The sequence below is a fragment of the Ursus arctos genome, unplaced genomic scaffold (genome assembly GCF_023065955.2).
Source record: "Ursus arctos isolate Adak ecotype North America unplaced genomic scaffold, UrsArc2.0 scaffold_3, whole genome shotgun sequence".
NCBI lineage: Eukaryota > Metazoa > Chordata > Mammalia > Carnivora > Ursidae > Ursus > Ursus arctos.
In genome coordinates this window covers 33,126,712-33,148,436 of record NW_026622985.1, presented here as the reverse complement: position 1 = coordinate 33,148,436, position 21,725 = coordinate 33,126,712, and the positions used below count along the sequence as shown (strand labels likewise).

The 21,725-nt window shown below is 37.5% G+C and overlaps 1 protein-coding gene across 15 annotated transcripts in view; it reads right to left on the bottom strand.

Moving 5' to 3' along the window:
• AKAP9 (A-kinase anchoring protein 9) overlaps nucleotides 1-21,725 on the bottom strand; it is a 200,793-nt gene that overhangs the window by 12,203 nt on the left and 166,865 nt on the right. For 13 of the 15 annotated variants that reach the window (XM_057304094.1, XM_044386405.3, XM_057304099.1 and 10 more), the window contains 11 exons: nucleotides 15,020-15,083; nucleotides 14,806-14,927; nucleotides 14,057-14,248; nucleotides 13,386-13,574; nucleotides 8,640-8,784; nucleotides 5,800-6,019; nucleotides 4,905-5,055; nucleotides 3,064-3,732; nucleotides 2,439-2,647; nucleotides 2,025-2,130; nucleotides 376-558 (listed from right to left, as the gene is read on the bottom strand). In XM_057304094.1, coding sequence (XP_057160077.1) covers nucleotides 376-558; nucleotides 2,025-2,130; nucleotides 2,439-2,647; nucleotides 3,064-3,732; nucleotides 4,905-5,055; nucleotides 5,800-6,019; nucleotides 8,640-8,784; nucleotides 13,386-13,574; nucleotides 14,057-14,248; nucleotides 14,806-14,927; nucleotides 15,020-15,083 — 2,250 coding nt within the window. The remainder of the gene's footprint in view (nucleotides 1-375; nucleotides 559-2,024; nucleotides 2,131-2,438; nucleotides 2,648-3,063; nucleotides 3,733-4,904; nucleotides 5,056-5,799; nucleotides 6,020-8,639; nucleotides 8,785-13,385; nucleotides 13,575-14,056; nucleotides 14,249-14,805; nucleotides 14,928-15,019; nucleotides 15,084-21,725) is intronic. The other 2 variants (XM_057304102.1, XM_048212858.2) reach the window with 1 other exon arrangement.

Sequence of the window (21,725 nt, the reverse complement as noted above, 5' to 3'; positions counted from 1 at the left end):
TGCTCAGCAGAGAGTCTGCTTCTCCCTCTGACCGCCCCCAGTCTCATGCTCTCTCTCTAAGAAATAAATTAAAAAATCTTAAAAAAAGAAAACAAGATAAGCAGTTCTTGGTTTGACTACAGACTTCAGTTTTCTCATGTATAAGGCTGAATGTGGATTACAGACTCTGAAAGAACAGAACCCAGGATATGACCCAGAGAAGGCTCCCAATAAATAATATCTATTATTATTATCACTGTCACCTCTATAACATTTTCCAATGATCTTACTAAGAATCAGATATATAATATTTTTACATTAGGGTTAAGAAGTAAAAATAGAAGAAATTGTAATTCTGCGATATTTCTAACGTGGCCATGCTAAAATGAGACGTACATAATCTCTGCCAGCTCCTGTCTGTCGATACCACCTGATCTGTTCTTCTAGCTTCATGACCGTATTTCTCAAGTCATTCTTTTCTTCTGTCAGTTGGCTGATATGTCCTGTCAGCTCAGCATTTTGTCTCAGCAGTCTTTCAGTCAATGAGCCACAAGAAGTACCTGGGGACACTAAGCTAGGCTAGAAAAATAAAATGGCATTAAGTTCGTGGAAGCACAAACGTTTAAGAACAATGCACATAAATGTGAATGGGCACTGAGAACAACAGATTTCATGAAGAAGTGGTGCTCGAGCTGAGTCTTAAATAACCAGGAAGAATTTCACAGGTAGGAAAGAAGATAGGGAAGGGCATACTAAGCAGAAGGAATAGCATGTGTAAAGGCACAAGGGTTTTGTTTGAGAGTGTGTTGCTTTTAGGGAGCTACAAGTGGCTTGGTAAGGCTAAAGGCTGCCTTCACTTTACAAATAATAGACCTAAGGGTAGGCGGCGGAGAGCCATAAATGGCTTTGAGACAAGAGTGTGCCACAAACAAAATTTATGTGTTAGAAAAATTCCTTTGGTAGCAGCGTGCAAAGTACAGTAAATTAGGGAAGACAGATCTTGGTGTCAGGTGGACACATCAGGAAGTCATTACAACAGTTCAGGTGAGAAATACTAGAAGCCTGAATAAAGGCAATGACTAGGGGCACATGGGATAGATATTTAGGAGGTAAAAGCACAGGCCTTAGTCACTGCTACGATACACAAGTGAGAGTGAAGGAAAGTGGTCTATGGTGACTTTCAACTTTCCAAACTGGGCGGTATCAGGCCTAGAAACGTGGGTTAGGGACAGAAGAAAAGAAAGATGATGCTCAGCTTGGAACGTGCCTGTGAGGTTCCTAAGGGATCACTATGGGGTCCATTTCCCCAAGGAAAGAGTTCCTATAACTAATGGAAAAGATAAACCTGGACTAGAGAATAGAGGTACAGACTAGAACCACAAGCCACTAGAAGATAAGGTCCATAAGGGTGAGGTTTTTTATCAGATTTGTTCATTGTAGCTCAGGACCCAGGATAGTACCTGGCACATAACAAATGCCTGACTTAAGTATTTGTTCAATAAATAAGTCTCCTGAGAACTCAGGCTGTGGGAATGAATGAGATTTCGTAGAGGAAAATATGGATGAGGACAGGAGGAAGAGGAAATCATGAAGGTGACTGATGAAAGAAATGGAATAAATAAGAGAATGTTGGTCACTTTTGTGAAAAAAAGAGAGGGTTTTTAAGATGGGGGAGGTCAAAAGTTTCAAATGCTATAAAGAAGTCAATAAAGACAGGGAATGAAAAGATTGATTCATCAGATTAGTCAACTGTGAAGACACTGGTGGCATTCTGTGGATGGTTTTGAGAGTGGTGAGGGTAGAAGCCAGACTATTCTTGCAAGAAACTTGGTTATCATAATATAATAAAATGTCACTATAATTATTCATTAATGATAATGAAAGTTAATTTCCCCCAAATTTTCACTATCTTCTGTTAGGGAAAAACAAATATTATTAATATTAAAATAAATGAAAAGATAAAATTAAAACTCTTTAGAAAATATGGTGCCAGTTTCAAATGATTCATATACCTCATTAAATCTTTAAAGTTTTTAAAGTCTTACCTCTTCCCCTGGTTGGCCAGTTAATTTCTGTAGTTGTAAAATAATTCCATCAACATTTTCCTGAACCCAAATGAAATCTTCATCATCTGCTGTTTCAAACTGTAGTCTTCAAGAAAAAGACAAAAAGTCAAAACATACCTTTCTCAATTAGTGGTGCTGACTAGCACAAACTTAACAGATTAGGTGACATCCGCATCACCTACCTTCTCCCTTACATTTAAGTGTTCTCTTTCCAGGGCTCAAGGTGAAGGTTTTCAGGTATATGAGTTTTCTTAAAGAATACCATGTCTTAATGTGAACATGCATTAACTTTGAAACTTCAATTCCCCACCCACGGCTAGCTAAAATTGAGGGGCAGGTTCTATCCAGCTTGTCTAAGAATGCCATTTCCAAAGTCAGGAGGAAAAATCTAACCTATTAGAGGCTTTCTGGGCCAGATGCTGCAGTTTTGAAGCCACACGTTGAAGCTTTTGTCTGATGATTTCTAATTCATGATTACAGCCAGCTCCTCCTTCATTCATTTCAATCAGTTTAGGATAGCTTGATTCCTTTGTTTCTCCTTCTATTTTCTGTTGAAGAACCCAATTTCTAGTTCGATCACTGGTTAAACTCCATGTGGTTGGCTAGCAATTTTCGGCAGAAGAAGAAAAAGCAGTAATTATAAATGAATAGTGAATCACATTTTTTTCTCAAGGGAACACATATACTCCAAATAAATTTCTATGAATTTCCTTTTTAAATCATTTGTTCGTAACTATTATTTTTTTTAAAAGATTTATTTATTTGAGAGATAGAGAGAGATTGAGAGAGTAGGAGGGGCAGAGGGAGAAGCAGCCTCACTGCTGAGCAAGAAGCCTGATGCGGAACTCAATCCCAGGACCTAAGATCATGACCTGAGCTGAAGGCAGATGCTTAACCAACTGAGCCACCCAGGTAGCCTGTTCATAACTGTTTAAGTAATTTAGTCCAGTATCAAAATTATATGTTCAAAGGGCTGTAGTGTTCTTTTAAAAAATATTTTAAAACAGTGTCAATTTACCTCATTAAGATTCTGATAGAGAATTCTCCTACTTTCTCGTTTTTCTTCTCGTTCTAGTTCTTGCTTCTGGAATTCCTGCATAATTCCCTGCAGTCGCTTTCCTTCAAGGTCTAACTTATAAACTTGTTGCCTTTTCTCTTCCAGCTGGCGCTGAAGATCTTCCACTTTGGACTGGAGCTCATGCATTTTTTTCTGTCCCTCAGTGTTGGCCTCTTGTTCTGTCTGCAACGTCTTCCTGTGAACCTGCCTATCCTTCTCCATTTGCTGTCTTGTTTGCAAAGAATCCAGTTTATATTTCTCAGTCTCATTTAACAATTCTACTATGCGACTGTGTTTCTCCTCTAGCTGTTTCTGTAGCTCTTTAAGGAGGTCCTCAGAGGGTAGGGAGGGCCGAGGCTGCCCACTATCATCACTGCTCTGTAAGTGAGCATGCAATTCCCGCTCCCTATCCAGGGTACTACTCATTTCCCGTATTCGAACTTTCTCAGATTCAAGAAGTACTTGAAGCTCTAAGTTTCGACCTCGTTCTTCTGATAACTGGGCATCATGTAGCACTCTTTGTGATTCTATTTTCTCCTGTGATTCATTTAGTAATTGTTTCTGTTGTTCCAACAGTAGATTTAGCTGAATATTTCTTTGTTTCTGTCCCTCAAGGGAAAATTTCAAATCCTTGTAGGAGAAAGATGAATTTAAGAATTCGTTAATATTATTAAAAATTCTTTATAAGTACACTATAATTCTATTTTATTAATACTAAGTTGGTAGTATTTGATAACAGAATTGATTATCCAGTTTATTAACTTAAATTTTTAGTGGTTAGAGCATAAATATTTGGACAGCCAGATGATTCTCATCAAATATAAACAAAAGATAGATAAGCTAAATAATACTTTCTCTCCAAACATTAATCACACCTACTCAAGGAATATGAAGCAGAGTATATTCCTTCTAGAAATAATGACCTTTAAAAATACAAATATTTCCAATATAATGTGACATAAATTCCTGAAAAGCCTCATGTTGTCCAATGTCACATACTAAAAATAATAGGGCTTATGGGGAAAGCAGGGTTAGTGACAAACTACACAAAACTTACATAAATTTGTAATGATAAAATATTGTAATCAGTACTTGAGGGGATATCATGTGCTTGCCAGGTAGATAGCTCACTATGCCTGGAGGCTACTAAGATGGATGTTCAAAACAAAAACAAAAACAAAAACAAACAAAACCTAATAGGGAAGGGATGCCAGCTACTTAGTTTTTTAGCACAGAGCTAGTGAGGACCATGTATGGATGGAACAAGAGCTCTGAGCCAGTGGGGCTACCATTAACGTGAGTACTGTGGGTGCAGTACAGCCGGCCGTGAGCTGTGAGCTGTGCAAGGCTGGGCTGTGCCTCTTTGGAAGACAGCCCAGAGTGAAGGGACTTATTTTCAACTTTTAAAAAATACAGCAGTGAGAGCTCCTGCTGCCAGAGAGGTGTCACAGTTCCACTTCCCTAGGAGAAAACAGGAACCGAAACTACTCTGCATTAAACTGAAATGGATGCCCAATTTATCAAATTGTATATGCACTAACTCAAATTCCCCAAACACACATTGTAGCAGAACAGTCTGTATGCACCCCTGGATGTAACAAAACAAAACCGCATCACACCATTAGTATTTCCTAGATAGATAATGTTTAGATAACATAATAGTATTCCATACACGGTGAACAACTTACTGTACCTCATAAACAGTCTAAGCCTGACATTTTAGAAAGAGAAAAGTCTCGAGACTCTCTCTCTTCTGTTGTTTTGGATTTTCCAGAGACATTTAAAGACAAAAGTAACAATACCTCAAGTTCTTCTTTATCCCGCTCTTCATTGCGTCCTAGTTTGGCTTTCTCTTTCTCCAAAGCCCACTGGAGCTCTCTGGATTTTTTCTGTTCACTTGCTAATGTGTCATTAAGCAAATGTACTTCATCGGTTTTATCTTTAACTTCCAACCTAAATCAGAGACGATCAAACTTTCATAAAATTACTTTGACCAAGTTTATATTAAGAGAAAGAGAGAGCTTCCACTGAAAAGTGGAGGCATATTATAAACTAGCTAACAGGAAAATATAAGCCATGTAAAGATTATAAAGATTTCTGACTATGGTTTATTTCAAATTAACTGTTTCTAGTAATGCAACTATTAACTACTATTCAGCACTGTAAACAATTTATTTTTACAAAATAATATTAATAAAAATTTTCCTTTGTCTTTTACTGAACATTGGAATCACTACTGTTCAAAATAAAGAATGTTCTTGTAATGTGTCCTTGGCAACCAGAATATCCCACTATTTACACCAACAATTTATCCTTTTCACAAGCATTATATTTTAAAACATTTTGTGTAATATTTTAGGTTGGTGAACCACAAATTCTATTGAGATCATAAATATCACTTCAAATTACTTGGTAGTAAAATAGAAGTCAGAATTACATGTCTTATATAACAATAAGTCTCCAATAGAACTGAACCCACAGTAGAGAATATGCCGATACCTAATCATGAATTTATCATTTGGAAAAATTTGGAGTTTTTCCTTTCCACTATAGTTTTTCCTATAAATAACAAAGTTTCAAGCTATTTACACATTATGTATAATGTTATGCTTTTATAAGATCTGCACAACGTCTGTGACAAATTACTCCACTTCCTTCACCGAAATAGGTTTATTTTAATAAGAAAGCCTGACATACCTGAAGGCCTCTAATTCCTTTAGGTGCTTATGTTGTGCCTTGAGTGTTGTTTCTAGTTCCAATTTAGTTTGTGCAAGTTCACTCTTCAGTTCAGCAACCACCATTTTCTCAGAACTCAGTTGTTCCTGCAGTTCTGCTGCTCTGTCCTTCACACTGCTGAGCTCCACTTGCATCTCCAGCATCTGAGACTGCTTCTGCTGCATATTATACTCCAAGAGTTCTAAACGGAAAATTATTAATACTTAAATTACAATCTTGCAACTCATATTTGGTTTAAGTATTTTATTGATGAGAACTGATGTTTAATTTAGGAGATTACTGCAAAGCAAATGTGAAAAGATCGCAGTTCCAAAGTTGGCAATTTATATAAATACGTATCATGAATTACTTTCCTCATAGTGCTAATGGTCAAGATTTCAGAATTATAATTACATAAGGATAACAGTTTAGCAGAATATATTAATCAATGCAAGACATGAAATAAAAGAAATTCAGGTGTTCACAATGACTATACATAGAAGTGTGTATCTGCTCAAGCAGAACTTCAATAGCTCACGCTAAAAAACGCCAATAGTTTTTGATAGCCACACAAAGCACTTGCAGGAATTGGGCATGTAACCATGACTACAGTGCTGAGCACGGCTTGCTGGTTTTGTTTAGCATCCCTTCGCAGATAGTCCCTAGGAACTTTACTGTCACAGAACCTTGGATCATGGTTTGTTCTTTAAACACCAACCAAACCACTGCAACAGGTCTGTTACAATGAAAACAAATGAAAATATTTAAATCCCTTATAAATGAAAAAAAATGTTAGGAAATATGCATCAGGATCCTGCTTTTGCAAAAAACAAGCTTGTATACGTAACAGCATTAATAAAGGTCTGCAGGTAGATATATTTACCTGCGTGTTAATAGTTGTTATTTTATGATTCAGGAGATTCTAAGGGGGTAATTTTTACTCTATTCTTTTCTCCAGTCTATCTTGAATGTATTTTCAATTTAAAAACTTTTATCAAAGTTCATCACTTTATATTACAATTCACTGATGTTAGGAGACAGGAATAACATTGGCTTTAGAAGACAATCATGTTAAGTTTTTTTTTTTTTAAAGATTTGTTTATTTATTTTAGAGAGAGAGAGACAGCACAAGCATGAGGGGCAGAGGGAGGAGAGAGAACCCCAAGCTGTCTGTGCCGAGTGCAGACTCTATCTCAGGACCCTGAGATAATGACCTGAAATGAAACCAAGAGTTGGATGCACAACCCACTGCGCCACCCAGGTGCCCCTGTTAGTTTAAGCTTTTAAAACTATTTCTTAGAAGAAGCTAAGGATCTACAAATATAAATATGTATCTATATATTTTCAATGGGGTTTTATTTAACTTAAATAATAACAAAGTAAAATAATACTAATCAATTCCCTAGAAATAATCTTCAATTAATCTTACATCTAAATATAAGATATATTTGTGATCTCATTACACCCGTTTTCTCTGAGACATTTTAAGATAAAATTTTTAGTTGTTCAATGACAAATGTGAGACTATGTGTAACTTTCAAAATTTGTAAAAGCATGTTTCTACCATTATATCACACAAACTGAAGACCAAAATGTCTCTTCACTAGATCTAGTGAAAATTAGATTGTACCCTACTGATTTCTATCCACAGCTCAACTTACTATAATAGACATCCCTACCAAAAAATGGGGAAAATACATGAACGAGCATACCACAAAGGCAAAAATCCAGCTAGCCAATAATTATATGACAAAGAACGAAACCACCTCAGTAATTAGAGAAATTACTTTAAAATTACACAATCAAAACCACAATAACAATTCACTGCATATCCACCAGACTGGCAACAAAGGTCTGACAATGTCAACTACTGACAAATAAGTGGAGCAACAGGACTCTCGTACTCTGCTAGAAAGCATACAAATTGATAGGACCACTTCGGATTACAAAATAAATGTGAAATGATGTATTCTACGACTCAGAAATTCCACCCCCGGGGGGTATATATTCTCAGAAAACTCATGTATGTATGCAGCAGCAACATAGTATAACAATGTGCAGAACAGCACTGGTTGTAATAGCTACAAAACAGAAATAATCCCAATATTCAACCACAGAATGGACATATAAATTGTGGGAATTCTATAACAAAAGCAAATGAACTGGAGATAAATGCAGTACCTTAGAAAAATATTATAGAGAGGTAAAAGAAGACACAAATATATACAGAATAATAAAGTTCAAAAGCAAGAAAACTTCAAACTTACATCGTTTAAGAATACACAAATAGGTAGTAAAACTAAAGAATAATCAGGATAATGGTTACCTCTAGGTTACCACAGTGGAGTGTGTTTGGAAAGGAGCTTCTGAGGTATTTCACATGGGTAAAGTTTCCATAGATATTCATTTAAAGATTTGTTATACTGTATATTTTTGCATTTTGCACTTTTCTATATGTATAATTTATAATAAGAAAACGATTAAAAAAAATACTTTCATTGTGGATTTCTTTTTCTTTTAGGTTGCTATCCTCACAAAGAACTTCAAAACATAAAAAGATAATGAATTTAATGGGCTTGTTTTAAACAACCTGATCAAAGCAATGCCTGCTCATTTTAAATTAAATATATCTGTTTAAAAACCAATTGGACAGTCCTTTAATTCCCAGTCATTACTGTAGATTATTTCCATTATATGAGAATGAGAAGAAAATGTGACTAAAAGGAAATGTGTTTTAAATGAATAATAATACGATAAAGGGAAACAGAATGAAATATTTCAACCTATCTGCTGCCACCGTGTGAGCCTGATGTCCAGCATACCTTGGCTTGGTTGATCATTCTCTTGTTCTCTTTTAAGAGTCATTTTCCTACCATTCATTTGAGCACGCAGTGCTTGAATTTCAGATAACAAACTCCTTCTATCTGCTTTCTGGAGGCATTCCATAGCTGCTTGATATTCATTACTCTATAATAATGCAAAACAAAAAAATCAAGTGAAGAGAGTTATAAAGACAATAATATTAACTACCAGGAAGTCTGAAAAAAAAAAAAAATGGAACACACATGCTGAAATTTTGGAAAGATGTTAATTTTCTCTTCCTGTTCATTAGGATTTACTTTTTAATTATTAATCTTCACATTCACTTTGAAAATTTTCAAACATACAAGAAGAATAAACACTCATGTACACAGCCTAAGAAATAGCACCTACACAGCTAAAGCCCCCTCTATACAACTCCCTGAACACTTCCTCTGCACCACCTGCTTGAGAAACACTCAAATTCTAAGTCTGATGTTATTTTCATGTGCTCTGCACGTTATCTTATATACACACATTATCCTAAGCAACATACAGTACTGTTTTGTCTGTTTTATTTTTTTTTTCAGCATGTGTTGCCTTTATTTTTTTATTTATTATTTATTTTTTTAATGATTTTTTTATTATATTATGTTAGTCACCATACAGTACATCCCTGGTTTCCGATGTAAGGCTCGATGATTCATTAGTTGTGTATAACACCCAGTGCTGTTTTGTCTGTTTTAAAATGTTATATAAATGCCATCGTATGGTGTATTCTACCTTTGTGTAACCTGCCTTTTTCACTTAATGAATTTAAGTGAATTTCATGATGGTGAACCACCTGGGTTGACACATACAGCTCTATTTCATAACCATTTTCAATGTTATATAGTATTTCATAGTATGAAGTATACAGTACATTTTATCTTTTCATATATTTATTGGATACTTTTTTTGTGCACATATTTGTATCATTTGTTCATTTTTCCAGTGGTGGTTTTATTCTCATTGGATATTTGGTCAGTAGTTTCCTTTACTTATGATGTCTTTGTGTGGTTTAAGAATCAGCAATAATGAGGCCCAGGTGGCTCAGTCGGTGAAGTGTCTAACTCTTGATTTCGGTTCAGATCATGATCACAGGGTTTTAAGACTGAGCCACTTGACGGCTCCAAGTTCAGCATGGAGTCTGCTTGAGATTCTCTCCCTCTCACTCCCTCTGCTCCTCCCCCTACTCACATGTGCTTTCCCTCTCTCTCTCTCTCTCTCTCTCTCATAAATCTTAAAAAAAAAAAAAAAAGAATCACAGCAATACTGGCCTCATAGAATGGGTTGGGAAGTGTTCCCTTCTCTTCCTTCTTAATTTTAAAAGAATTTGTGAAGGACTGGTATTAATTCTTTAAACATCTGGTAGAATTCACCAGTGAAGCCATCTGATCATCTGATCATAGTCTTTCCTTTATTTTCTCTTCATTAAAGTAATGAGTCACATGAGTTATTTTTAATGGTATGCTACCTTTGCATTCCTAGGAAGTGTAAGGTGACTGTGTCTCTAAAAAATATACATGGATTTGGTTTAATATTTTGTTTAGGAATTCTGCATCTATATTCATGAATAAAACAGGCTCATAAGTTTTCTTTCTTATATTATCTTTGTCTGACTTGGGTAACAGGGTTGTATTAGCCTCTTAACAAAACCACAAGGCATTCCCCCAGTCATCCAACAATGGGAAGCACATGTTTAAGACTGGAATTAGCTATTCCTTGAATGTACGCTAGACTTCACCTGTAAAACCATTTGAACTTGGTGTAATTCTTGTGTGTAAATTTTTTAAAACGTTTTTATTTCATATTTTGACATAATATCACCTACAGAAAAGCTCTAAAAATTGTGCAAGGAATCCCCATATATCATTCATCCAAATTCCCTAAATGTTAACTACATTTGCTTTACCACTCTCTCTGTATATATCTCTGTGTGTATGTACACACATACACATCATTATTTTCCTTTTCCAAAACGTGTGAAGAGAAGTGGCAGACGCTCCTTTACCCCTAAAAATTGTAGTGTGTATTTCCTAAAAACAAGAATATTCTCTTACAAACCACAGTACAATTATCAAAAGTAGAAATTAATCTACTATAATACTATTATTTAACTTATTAGTTACAATGTGCCCTTCAGCCAGTATTCTCTGATGATCAGATCTTACATAACTATAGTGCATTATCAAAACTAGGTTTAGACATTGGTACAATTCTATTTATATCACAAGGCTTACTGAAATTTCATTAGTTTTTACACATATTCATTTTCCTGGTGTATAATACTATGAAATTTTATCACATGTATAGGTCTGAGTCACCACCACTATAATCAGAATACAGAACTATTTCATCACCACAAAGAAAATTCTTTGTAGTCACATCCTTTCCCCAGCCATAACCCCTGATAACCACTGATCTGTTCACTCTCATTATAATTTTGTCATTTCAAATGTCATATAATTTTGACATTTAAATTTAAATGTCATTTTAAATGTTATATAACATATAAGAGGTATCAACAGTCTGTTCCTGTTTATTTGCTAAGTAGTATTTCACTGTATGGATGTACTTTAATTTCTTCATCCATTTACCTGTCAAAAGACATTGGGTTGTTTCCAGTTTCAGAGTATTACAAATAAAAACTACTACGAATGTTCTTGTATAGATTTTTATGGAGACAAAAGTTTTCATTTCTGATAAACACCTATGAGAATGGGACTTCTAGGTCACATAGTAAGTAAGTGTATATTTAACTTTAAAAGAAACTGTCAGATCATTTTCCAGAGTGACTCTTCCATTTTATATTCCTATCAGCAATGTATGAGATGCAGTTTCTCTGCATCCTCACCAGCACTTGGTATTTCCCCTGATTTTTATTTTGGCCATTCTGACAGATGTACAGTGGCCTCAATCTGTTTTGGTCTAATATGTGCTCGTGAGTAGATTTTAGTTATACACAAAAGTGAGGTAGTGTACTTCGTATCAGGAAGTACATGATGTCTGGTCATTCTATTACTGGTGATATTAATTCTGATCACTTGGTTAAGGTGGTATCTGTAAGGTTTTCCACTGGAATATTATTGCTTGAGTTATTACTATAATGTTTAACAAAAGGTGATCTATCTTCATCATTTCTTCTATCCACTTTCTGGTATTCTATTGTAAGAAAGAATTTTTATCCATTTATTTATATTAGTATGAATTTATGAATTCTTATTCTACTCTTTGGTTTATAATCTGTCACTATCATTATTTAGTATGATGTTCCAATTGTCCTAAATGTGGACATTGGGAACTCCTCCAAGTTGGCTTCTGTGATCTTTTGACATCTCCCCTTAGTTCTCTGAGCAAGTCCTTGTTAGCAAAACAAGATACTCCAGTTCATCTTGTATGTCCCTCTGCTCTAGCCCAGGAATCGGCCATTTCTCCGAGGAGTCCTAGCTCCTTTTAATGGAGAATGTAGTTAAAAATGAAGAACCGGGCACTAAGTGTTGTTAGTAGTTTTTCAACTATTTTTTTTTTTTTTTTTACTAGTTATAGGTCTTTTCAGGTTCTTCTATTTTTTCCTAAATAAGTTTTGAGAAGTGATTATTTTTCTAGAAATTTGTCCATTTCACCCAAGTTTTTGAACTGATATAAAATTAATCATAATATTCTATTATTTTATATCTCAGTTATCTTTAGTTCGGATCCCATTTTAATTTCTAACTTTTATAAAAACGTGCTTTACCTTTTTCCTTAACTGATTCTCCAGAAAAGTTTCTATCTTATTCATCTTTCAAAGAAGAAACTCGTATAAGTTTTTATTCTCTCTAGTGTACTAACATACCACATTTCACTAACTTCATTTCTCTTTATTACAGTTGAACATCACTATTTGTAGGTTACGTATCTACAAATCTGCCTATTCACTAAAATTTATCTGTGACCCCAAATCAATACTTGTGGTGCTCTGACAGTCATCTGTAAACACGCAAAGAGGGGCAAAATATTTAAACTGCCAGCCGTGCATGTGTGCTTCCAGCTGAAGTGGAACTAGGTCCCATTCTGCTGTTTTCTTTCATCTCTTCTACTGCAAACATGTGTCCTTTGTGCCATCTATTCAGTACTGTGTTTTTTTTGCTTTTTTATATTCTTTATTGGCGACTTTGCTGTTTAAAATGGTACCTAAGCACAGAGATGAAGAACTACCTATGTCACTCATCACAAGACGGCTGTATTTTATGCAGAGAATATATGTAATAAGCTTCGTTTAGGCATGAGTTATATAGGGCTCTTGGCCATGAGTTCATAAATAAGGTGTTTTTAAACAAAAACACACACAAAACAGAATTATGTATTGATTGGTTGACAAATGTCATGACCAGGGGCTTACAGGAACCTACCTGCTGTACTTTTCCTATAGCAATGGCTCAGCATTCACAGTAACTTTACAGAATCCAACTACTGTGGACAACAAGAACTTACCATAGCTTACTTCTACTTTCTCTGGGCTTATTCTGTTGCTCTTTTCTAACTTCTTAAGTTGGATGAATGTCTCCTTAATTTTCAGTCCTGCTTATTTTCTAACATAAAACATTTAAGGTAATAATTTTTCTTCTAATATTCTTAGTGGATCTTGTTAAAATTTTAACTTTCAGACCTTCTACAAAAGTAATCCATAACTCACTTGCTTATTACTATTAAAAAGCATTCTTTGTTTCAAAGTTTTATTTTGATACCTGTTCTTGTATTCTCTGTTCCAAACAGTTTAATAATCCAACTGCATCTATAGTACCTAGAGCTGTCAGCTCAGTTTGAAATGCAGCTAGTAAAACATTGCGCTCCTTTAAGAAAACTTGCTGAAGAGCAAGCAGAAGTTCACCTCGCCAGTCTGGGAAGCTCTCATGAGACTGGGAACCATCATAAACCTAGCAGAGTATAAAAAACAAAAGTTAGTTATCAAATAAGCATGTTTTAAAAAACTCTAAAAATGATATTTATCTACCAACCAAAAGAAACAGTATAAGCCAAAAGTAAAGTATGGATTTGCTTTCGTGTGTGGCTTATGGCATTTAAATGAAATGTAGTAATTCGTGTGTAATTACATCATAAAAGACAACAATTTAATCTGAAAAGTGCATTATTTTTTTTTTAAAGATTTTATTATTTGACAGAGAGACAGCCAGCGAGAGAGGGAACACAAACAGAGGGAGTGGGAGAGGAAGAAGCAGGCTCCCAGCGCTCCCAGTGAAGCACGGAGCCCGATGCGGGGCTCGATACCAGGACCCTGGGATCACGCCCTGAGCCAAAGGCAGATGCTTAATGACTGAGCCACTCAGGCGCCCCATGAAAAGTGCCTTACTATTAATAAAAGTTATATAAAACTATTAAGATGCACAATATTGAGTACCTCGGCATCTCTTTGCACTTGCATTTTGGTAATTAAATCCTTAAGAGAAGAGATTGTACTGAGATAAGCTCTTCTTTCTTCTAGCCAAGATTCTGACACTTGCTGAACAGAATGGTCCTCTCCATCACTATAGGGAGACTCAGTGAGGGAGAGCACCTGCATGCCTTCATTATGGACAGCTCTCAGTAATCCCTAGAAATGAAAACCCAAAGGCCAGAATTCTGACAACTTCTTCAAAGACAGACACACAAAGAAACATAAATTTTAAGCAAGGTAGCTTTATCTAGCTAGATTGACTTAGAAGAGCCACTCCAAGAAGAAAACATGAGGCTATCATTACTGGCTGCCTTCTTAGGGAGGGGTAAGCCAATCCCAGAAGACAGTCTATGACTTTGTGTAACTCTCACCTGTAAGTTCCTTCTACTTAGCTGATGTGCTCTTCTTGGATTTAATGATTAACCACTAATTTGGCCAAAAGAAATATGCTGAGATAAATTCTAGTCCTTGAGATTGCTTTAATAATTTTGGCACTTAAAAATACCAGGAATAAAAACTATTTTTAAAAATCTTTAGACAAATAATTATTAAATATACTGTCCTTTATTATCTGGAAAATACAGGAATAACACTAAACAGATCCTGAAGATTCTTTCTTGCTATGCTTACTATGTAAGTTCTAAAAAACTTCTATGTTCATTACAGAAACCACACAGGCTTAGTTTCACTAAAAGATATCTGTCTTTCAGTACCTTTATTTTCTTTGGAAATGAATCTGTTGAACCTTCACCTTCATCTCCTCGGTCTTCTGATGCTGGATCAAATCCCTGACTTTGTGTAAGATAAATTCCCTGACCCCAGTCTGATCCAGAATCTAAAATAAAGAAATCAACCACTGACTATTAAAAAGAAACAAATACTTTTTAAATGAGTACTACAAAAATGTCAGAACTTTATATAACTTACCACTGGAACATATTTCTCTAGTTTGGTAAGCATCAGAATGTGTTAATTCAGGAACTGAGGATCCCTAATTAAAGAAAACAAAAGAATACATAACATTTTTTGCCTTAATTAAAATAGGCCCCAATGAATAGTTTTGTTCTTTTATAATGCTGTCAAAAAACAAATGAAAAATTCAATTAAATCTGTTACACCTTTTACAATAAATGGACCTAACCATGGTTTAAAAGTCTTCTATTTTTTTCCTAATGGATATTACCATAAGAAGACATTCATCAATTAAGGAATAATATTCCAAATTAGCAGAGGAACTTTGAGGAAAGTTATTATCTGACTACACAACGAAAAGATTTAAAACCGCAGTTTTATGAGTTTCTGAGAGTTAAGATGGCGGAGGAGTAGGGGACGCCTTTTTCAGCCGGTCCCCTGAGTGGAGCTGGATAGGTACCAGACCAGCCTGAACATCCACGGAATCAGCCTGAGACGCAGGAAGATACATCTGGATCTCTACAAATGAACATCTCCAGCGCTGAGTACTGAGGTACGAAGCGGGGAGCCGTGAAACCGCGCAGATATTGGAAGACAAACGGAAGGGGGAGGGAGCCGCCGTGTTCGGGCGCCAGGAAGCGGTAGCCACTTGCACCGGGGAGCAGGCAGACTCGCAGACGGCACCCGCAAAACAGCAGACTGAGACCGTGAGTCGGGTGTGCCATCAGACTTCTCACGGAACTCCGGAACTCCTGTGCGCTCGCTGGAACCAGACTGAGACCGGGAGCTCCGGGAGCGCGCAGGGCGGCTGGCGGCTGGCGGCGTTAGAAACACAAAGGACAGAGACGCGCCGGCCCTGGAAGTGAGGGCTGGGACGCCGGGTGTGGGGCGCACATCCCGGATGCTGCAGGGTTGAGCAGCACCAACAGTAACAGAGTTAAAGTGGCCAGAACATCAGTGGAGAACGGTCCACGATCCCTCTGTTCTGTGACAGAGGCTGAAATTCGGCCGCTGCTGCTCTGACTCTCAGAAGAGGCACAGCAAACCGCCAGGGAAAGCCGCCAGAGAACAAAAGCCTGGAAATACCGGCTCAGAGAGTGCCCATCCCCATCCCCCCTCGCAGGGGACGCCGAGACTCTACCCAAACAGGGTGGCCTGAGTATCGGCGCGGCAGGCCCCTCCCCCAGAACACAGAAGGCAGGCTGAAAAATCAAGAAGCCCACAACCCGGGCGCCTGGGTGGCGCCGTCATTGAGTGCCTGTCTCCGGCTTAGGGCGTGATCCCGGCGTTCCGGAAAGGAGTCCCTCATCGGGCTCCTCCGCTGGGAGCCTGCTTCTTCCTCTCCCACTCCCCTGCTTCTGTTCCCTCTCTCGCTGGTTGGCTGCCACATAAATAAATAAATAAAATCTTTAAAGAAGAAGCCCACATCCCTAAGATCCCTATAAAACAAGGGGCACGGCCTGGGTCCTGGTCAATAATTTGGGCTCTGGACAACCCCGCAACCTCTCCTCATCAGAATGACGAGAAGGAGAAGGCCCCCCCCCAGCAAAGAAAAGACAATGAGTCTGTGGCCTCTGCCACAGAAATAATGCATAGGGATGTAACCAAATTACCAGAAATGGAATTCAGAGTAACAATGGTCAAGATGATGAGTAGACTTGAAAAAGTATTAATGAAAATGTTACTGAGAATATAGAATCCCTAAGGACAGAAATGAGAGCGAATCTGACAGAAATTAAAAATTCTATGAGCCAAATGCAATCAAAACTAGAGGCTCTGACGGCCAGGCTCACCGAGACAGAGGAACATATTAGTGAATTGCAGGATGGGTTAGTAGAAGAAAAAACGAAAAAAGAAGCTGGACTTAAAAAAAATCCACGCCCACCAATGTAGGTTACGGGAGATTACTGACTCAATGAAACTATCCAATGTCAGAATCATTGGCATCCCCGAGGGGGTGGAGAAAAACAGAGGTCTAGAAGAGATATTTGAACAAATTGTAGCTGAAAACTTCCCTAATCTAGCAAGGGAAACAAACATTCGTGTCCAAGAGGCAGAGAGGACCCCTCCCAAGCTCAACCACGACAAACCTACACCACGTCACGTCATAGTGCATTTCGCAAATATTAGATGCAAGGATACAGTATTGAAAGCGGCCAGGGCAAAGAAATTTCTCACATACCAAGGCAAAGGTATCAGAATTACGTCAGACCTGTCTACACAGACCTGGAATGAGAGAAAGGGTTGGGGGGGGGAGCATTTTTAAAGCTCTTTCAGAGAAAAACATGCAGCCAAGGATCCTCTATCCAGCAAGGCTGTCATTCAGAATTGATGGAGAAATAAAGACGTTCCAGAATCACCAGTCATTAACCAATTTCGTAACCACGAAACCAGCCCTACAGGAGATATTAAGGGGGGTTCTATAAAGGTAAAAAGGCCCCAAGAGGGATACAGAACAGAAAGTCACAACCGATACAAACAAAGACTTTACTGGCAATATGGCATCATTAAAATCATATCTCTCAGTATTCAGTCTTAATGTGAATGGCTTAAATGCTCCCATAAAGCGCCACAGGGTTGCAGACCGGATAAAAAGAAATGGCCCATCCATTTGCTGTCTACAAGAGACTCATTTTGAACCCAAAGATATATTCAGACTGTCAGTAAAGGGATGGAGTACCATCTATCACACAAATGGACCTCAAAAGAAAGCTGGGGTAGCAATTCTCATATCAGATAGATTGGATTTTAAACTAAAGACTATAGTTAGAGACACAGAAGGGCACTATATTATTCTTAAAGGATGTATCCAAGAAGTGGATATGACACTTACAAATATATATGCCCCCAACAGGGGAGCAGCAAGATACACAAGCCAACTCTTAACCAGAATAAAGAGACATATAGATAAAAATACATTAATAGTAGGGGACCTCAATACCCCACTATCAGAAACAGACAGAACACCCTGGCAAAAACTAAGCAAAGAATCAAAGGCTTTGAATGCCATACTTGACGAGTTGAACCTCATAGATATATATAGAACACTACACCCCAGAACCAAAGAATACTCATTCTATTCTAATGCCCATGGAACATTCTCAAGAATAGACCATGTTCTGGGACACAAAACAGGTCTCAACCAATACCAAAAGACTGAAATTATCCCCTGCATATTCTCAGACCACAACGGTCTGAAATTGGAACTCAACCACAAGGAAAAATTTGGAAGAAACTCAAACACTTGGAGACTAAGAACCATCCTGCTCAGGAATGACTCAATAAACCAGGAAATCAAAAATCAATTTAAACAATTTATGGAGACCAACGAGAATGAAAACACAACGGTCCAAACCCTATGGGATACTGCAAAGGCAGTCCTAAGGGGGAAATACATAGCCATCCAAGCCTCACTCAAAAGAACAGAAAAATCTAAAATGCAGTTTTTATACTCTCACCTCAAGAAGCTGGAACAGCAACAGAGGGACAGGCCTAATCCACGCACGAGGAAGCAGTTGACCATGATTAGAGCAGAAATCAATGAATTAGAAACCAGAAGTACAGTAGAGCAAATCAAGAGGACAAGAAGCTGGTTCTTTGAGAAAATCAATAAAATTGAAAGACCACTGGCAAGACTTATCCAAAAGAAAAGAGAAAGGACCCAGATTATTAAAATTATGAATGAAAAAGGAGAGGTCACGACCAACACCAATGAAATTGGAAGGATTATTAGAAACTTTTATCAACAGCTATATGCCAAAAAACTAGCAATCTGGAAGAGATGGAGGCATTCCTGGAAACCTATAAACTACCAAGACTGAAACAGGAAGAAATTGATTTTTTAAACAGGCCAATTAATTATGAAGCGATTTAGTCAGTGATAAACAACCTTCCAAATAACAAAACTCCAGGCCTGGATGGTTTTCCTGAAGAATTCTACCAAACATTCAAAGAAGAAATAATACCTATTCTCCTAAAGCTATTTCAAAAAATAGAAACAGAAGGAAAGCTACCAAACTCATTCTATGAGGCCAATATTACCTTGATCCCCAAACCAGGCAAAGACCCCATCAAAAAGGAGAATTACAGACCGATTTCCCTAATGAATATGGATGCCAAAATCCTCAATAAGATCCTTGCTAATAGAATCCAACAGTACATTAAATTATCCATCATGATCAAGAGGTATTCATAACTGGGATGCAAGTGTGGTTCTACATTCGTAAATTGATCAGCGTGATACATCATATCAACAAGAAAAGACTCAGGAACCATATGATCCTCTCAACTAATGCCGAAAAAGCATTTGACAAAATACAGCATCCTTTCCTGATGAAAACCCTTCAGAGTGTAGGAATAGAGGGTACATTTCTCAATCTCATAAAAGCCATCTATGAAAAGCCTACAGCAAATATTATACTCAATGGGGAAAAGCTGGAAGCCTTTCCCTTAAGACCAGGAACACGACAAGGATGCCCACTCTCTCCACTATTATTCAACATAGTACTAGAAGTCCTTGCAACAGCAATCAGACAACAAAAAGGGATCAAAGGTATTCAAATCGGCAAAGAAGAAGTCAAAATGTCTCTCTTCGCAGACGACATGATACTCTATATGGAAAACCCAAAAGAAGCCACTCCCAAACTATTAGAAGTTATAGAGCAATTCAGTAACGTGGCGGGATACAAAATCAATGCTCAGAAATCAGTTGCATTTCTGTACACGAATAACGAGAACAAAGAAAGAGAAATCAGGGAATCCATCCCATTTACAGTAGCACCAAAAACCATACGTTACCTTGGAATTAACTTAACCAGAGACGTAAAGGACCTTTATTCTAGAAACTATAAATCACTCTTAAAAGACATTGAGGAAGACATAAAAAGATGGAAAGATATTCCATGCTCATGGATCGGAAGAATTAACATCGTTAAAATGTCCATGCTACCCAGAGCAATCTACACTTTCAATGCTATCCCGATCAAAATACCGAGAACGTTTTTCAAAGAACTGGAACAAATAGTCCTTAAATTTGTATGGAACCAGAAAAGACCCCGAATCTCCAAGGAACTGTTGAAAAGGAAAAACAAAGCTGGGGGCATCACAATGCCGGATTTCGAGCTGTACTACAAAGCTGTGATCACAAAGACAGCATGGTACTGGCACAAAAACAGACACATAGACCAATGGAACAGAATAGAGAGCCCAGAAATGGACCCTCAGCTCTTTGGGCAACTAATATTTGATAAAGCAGGAAAAAACATCCGGTGGGAAAAAGACAGTCTCTTCAATAAATGGTGCTGGGAAAATTGGACAGCTACATGCAAAAGAATGAAACTTGACCACTATCTCACACCATACACAAAAATAAACTCCAAATGGATGAAAGACCTCGATGTGAGACAGGAATCCATCAAAATTCTAGAGGAGAACATAGGCAGCAACCTCTACGACATCAGCCAAAGCAACCTTTTTCATGACACATCCCCAAAGGCAAGAGAAACAAAAGATAAAATGAATTTATGGGACTTCATCAAGATTAAAAGTTTCTGCACATCCAAGGAAACAGAAAAACTAAGAGGCAGCCCACGGAATGGGAGAAGATATTTGCAAATGACACTACAGATAAAGGACTGGTATCCAAGATCTACAAAGAACTTCTCAAAGTCAATACACAAGAAACAAATAAACAAATCAAAAAATGGGCAGAAGATATGAACAGACACTTTTCCAATGAAGACATACAAATGGCTAACAGACACATGAAAAAATGTTCAAAATCATTAGCCATCAAGGAAATTCAAATCAAAACCACACTGAGATACCACCTTACGCCAGTTAGAATGGCAAAAATAGACAAGGCAAGAAACAACAATTGCTGGAGAGGATGTGGAGAAAGGGGATCCCTCCTACATTGTTCGTGGGAATGCAAGTTGGTACAGCCACTCTGGAAAACCGTGTGGAGGTCCCTTAAAAAGTTAAAAATTGAGCTACCCTATGATCCAGCCATTGCACTACTGGGTGTTTACCCCAAAGATACAGACGTAGTGAAGAGAAGGGCCATATGCACCCCAATGTTCATAGCAGCAATGTCCACAATAGCTAAATCGTGGAAGGAGCCGAGATGCCCTTCAACAGATGACTGGATTAAGAAGTTGTGGTCCATATATACAATGGAATATTACTCAGCAATCAGAAAGAATGAGTTCTCAACATTTGCTACAACATGGACGGCACTGGAGGACATAATGCTTAGTGAAATAAGTCAAGCAGAGAAAGACAACTATCATATGATTTCTCTCATCTATGGAACATAAGAACTAGAATGATCAGTAGGGGAAGAAAGGGATAAAGAAAGGGGGGGTAATCAGAAGGGGGAATGAAACATGAGAGACTATGGACTCTGAGAAACAAACTGAGGGCTTCAGAGGGGAGGGGGGTGGGGGAATGGGGCAGACCGGTGATGGGTAGTAAGGAGGGCACATATTGCGTGGTGCACTGGGTGTTATACACAACTAATGAATCATTGAGCCTTACATCGAAAACCGGGGATGTACTGTATGGTGACTAACATAATATAATAAAAAATCATTATTAAAAAAAAAAAAAAGGAAAAACAAAGCTGGGGGCATCACAATGCCGGATTTCGAGCTGTACTACAAAGCTGTGATCACAAAGACAGCATGGTATTGGCACAAAAACAGACACACAGACCAAGGGA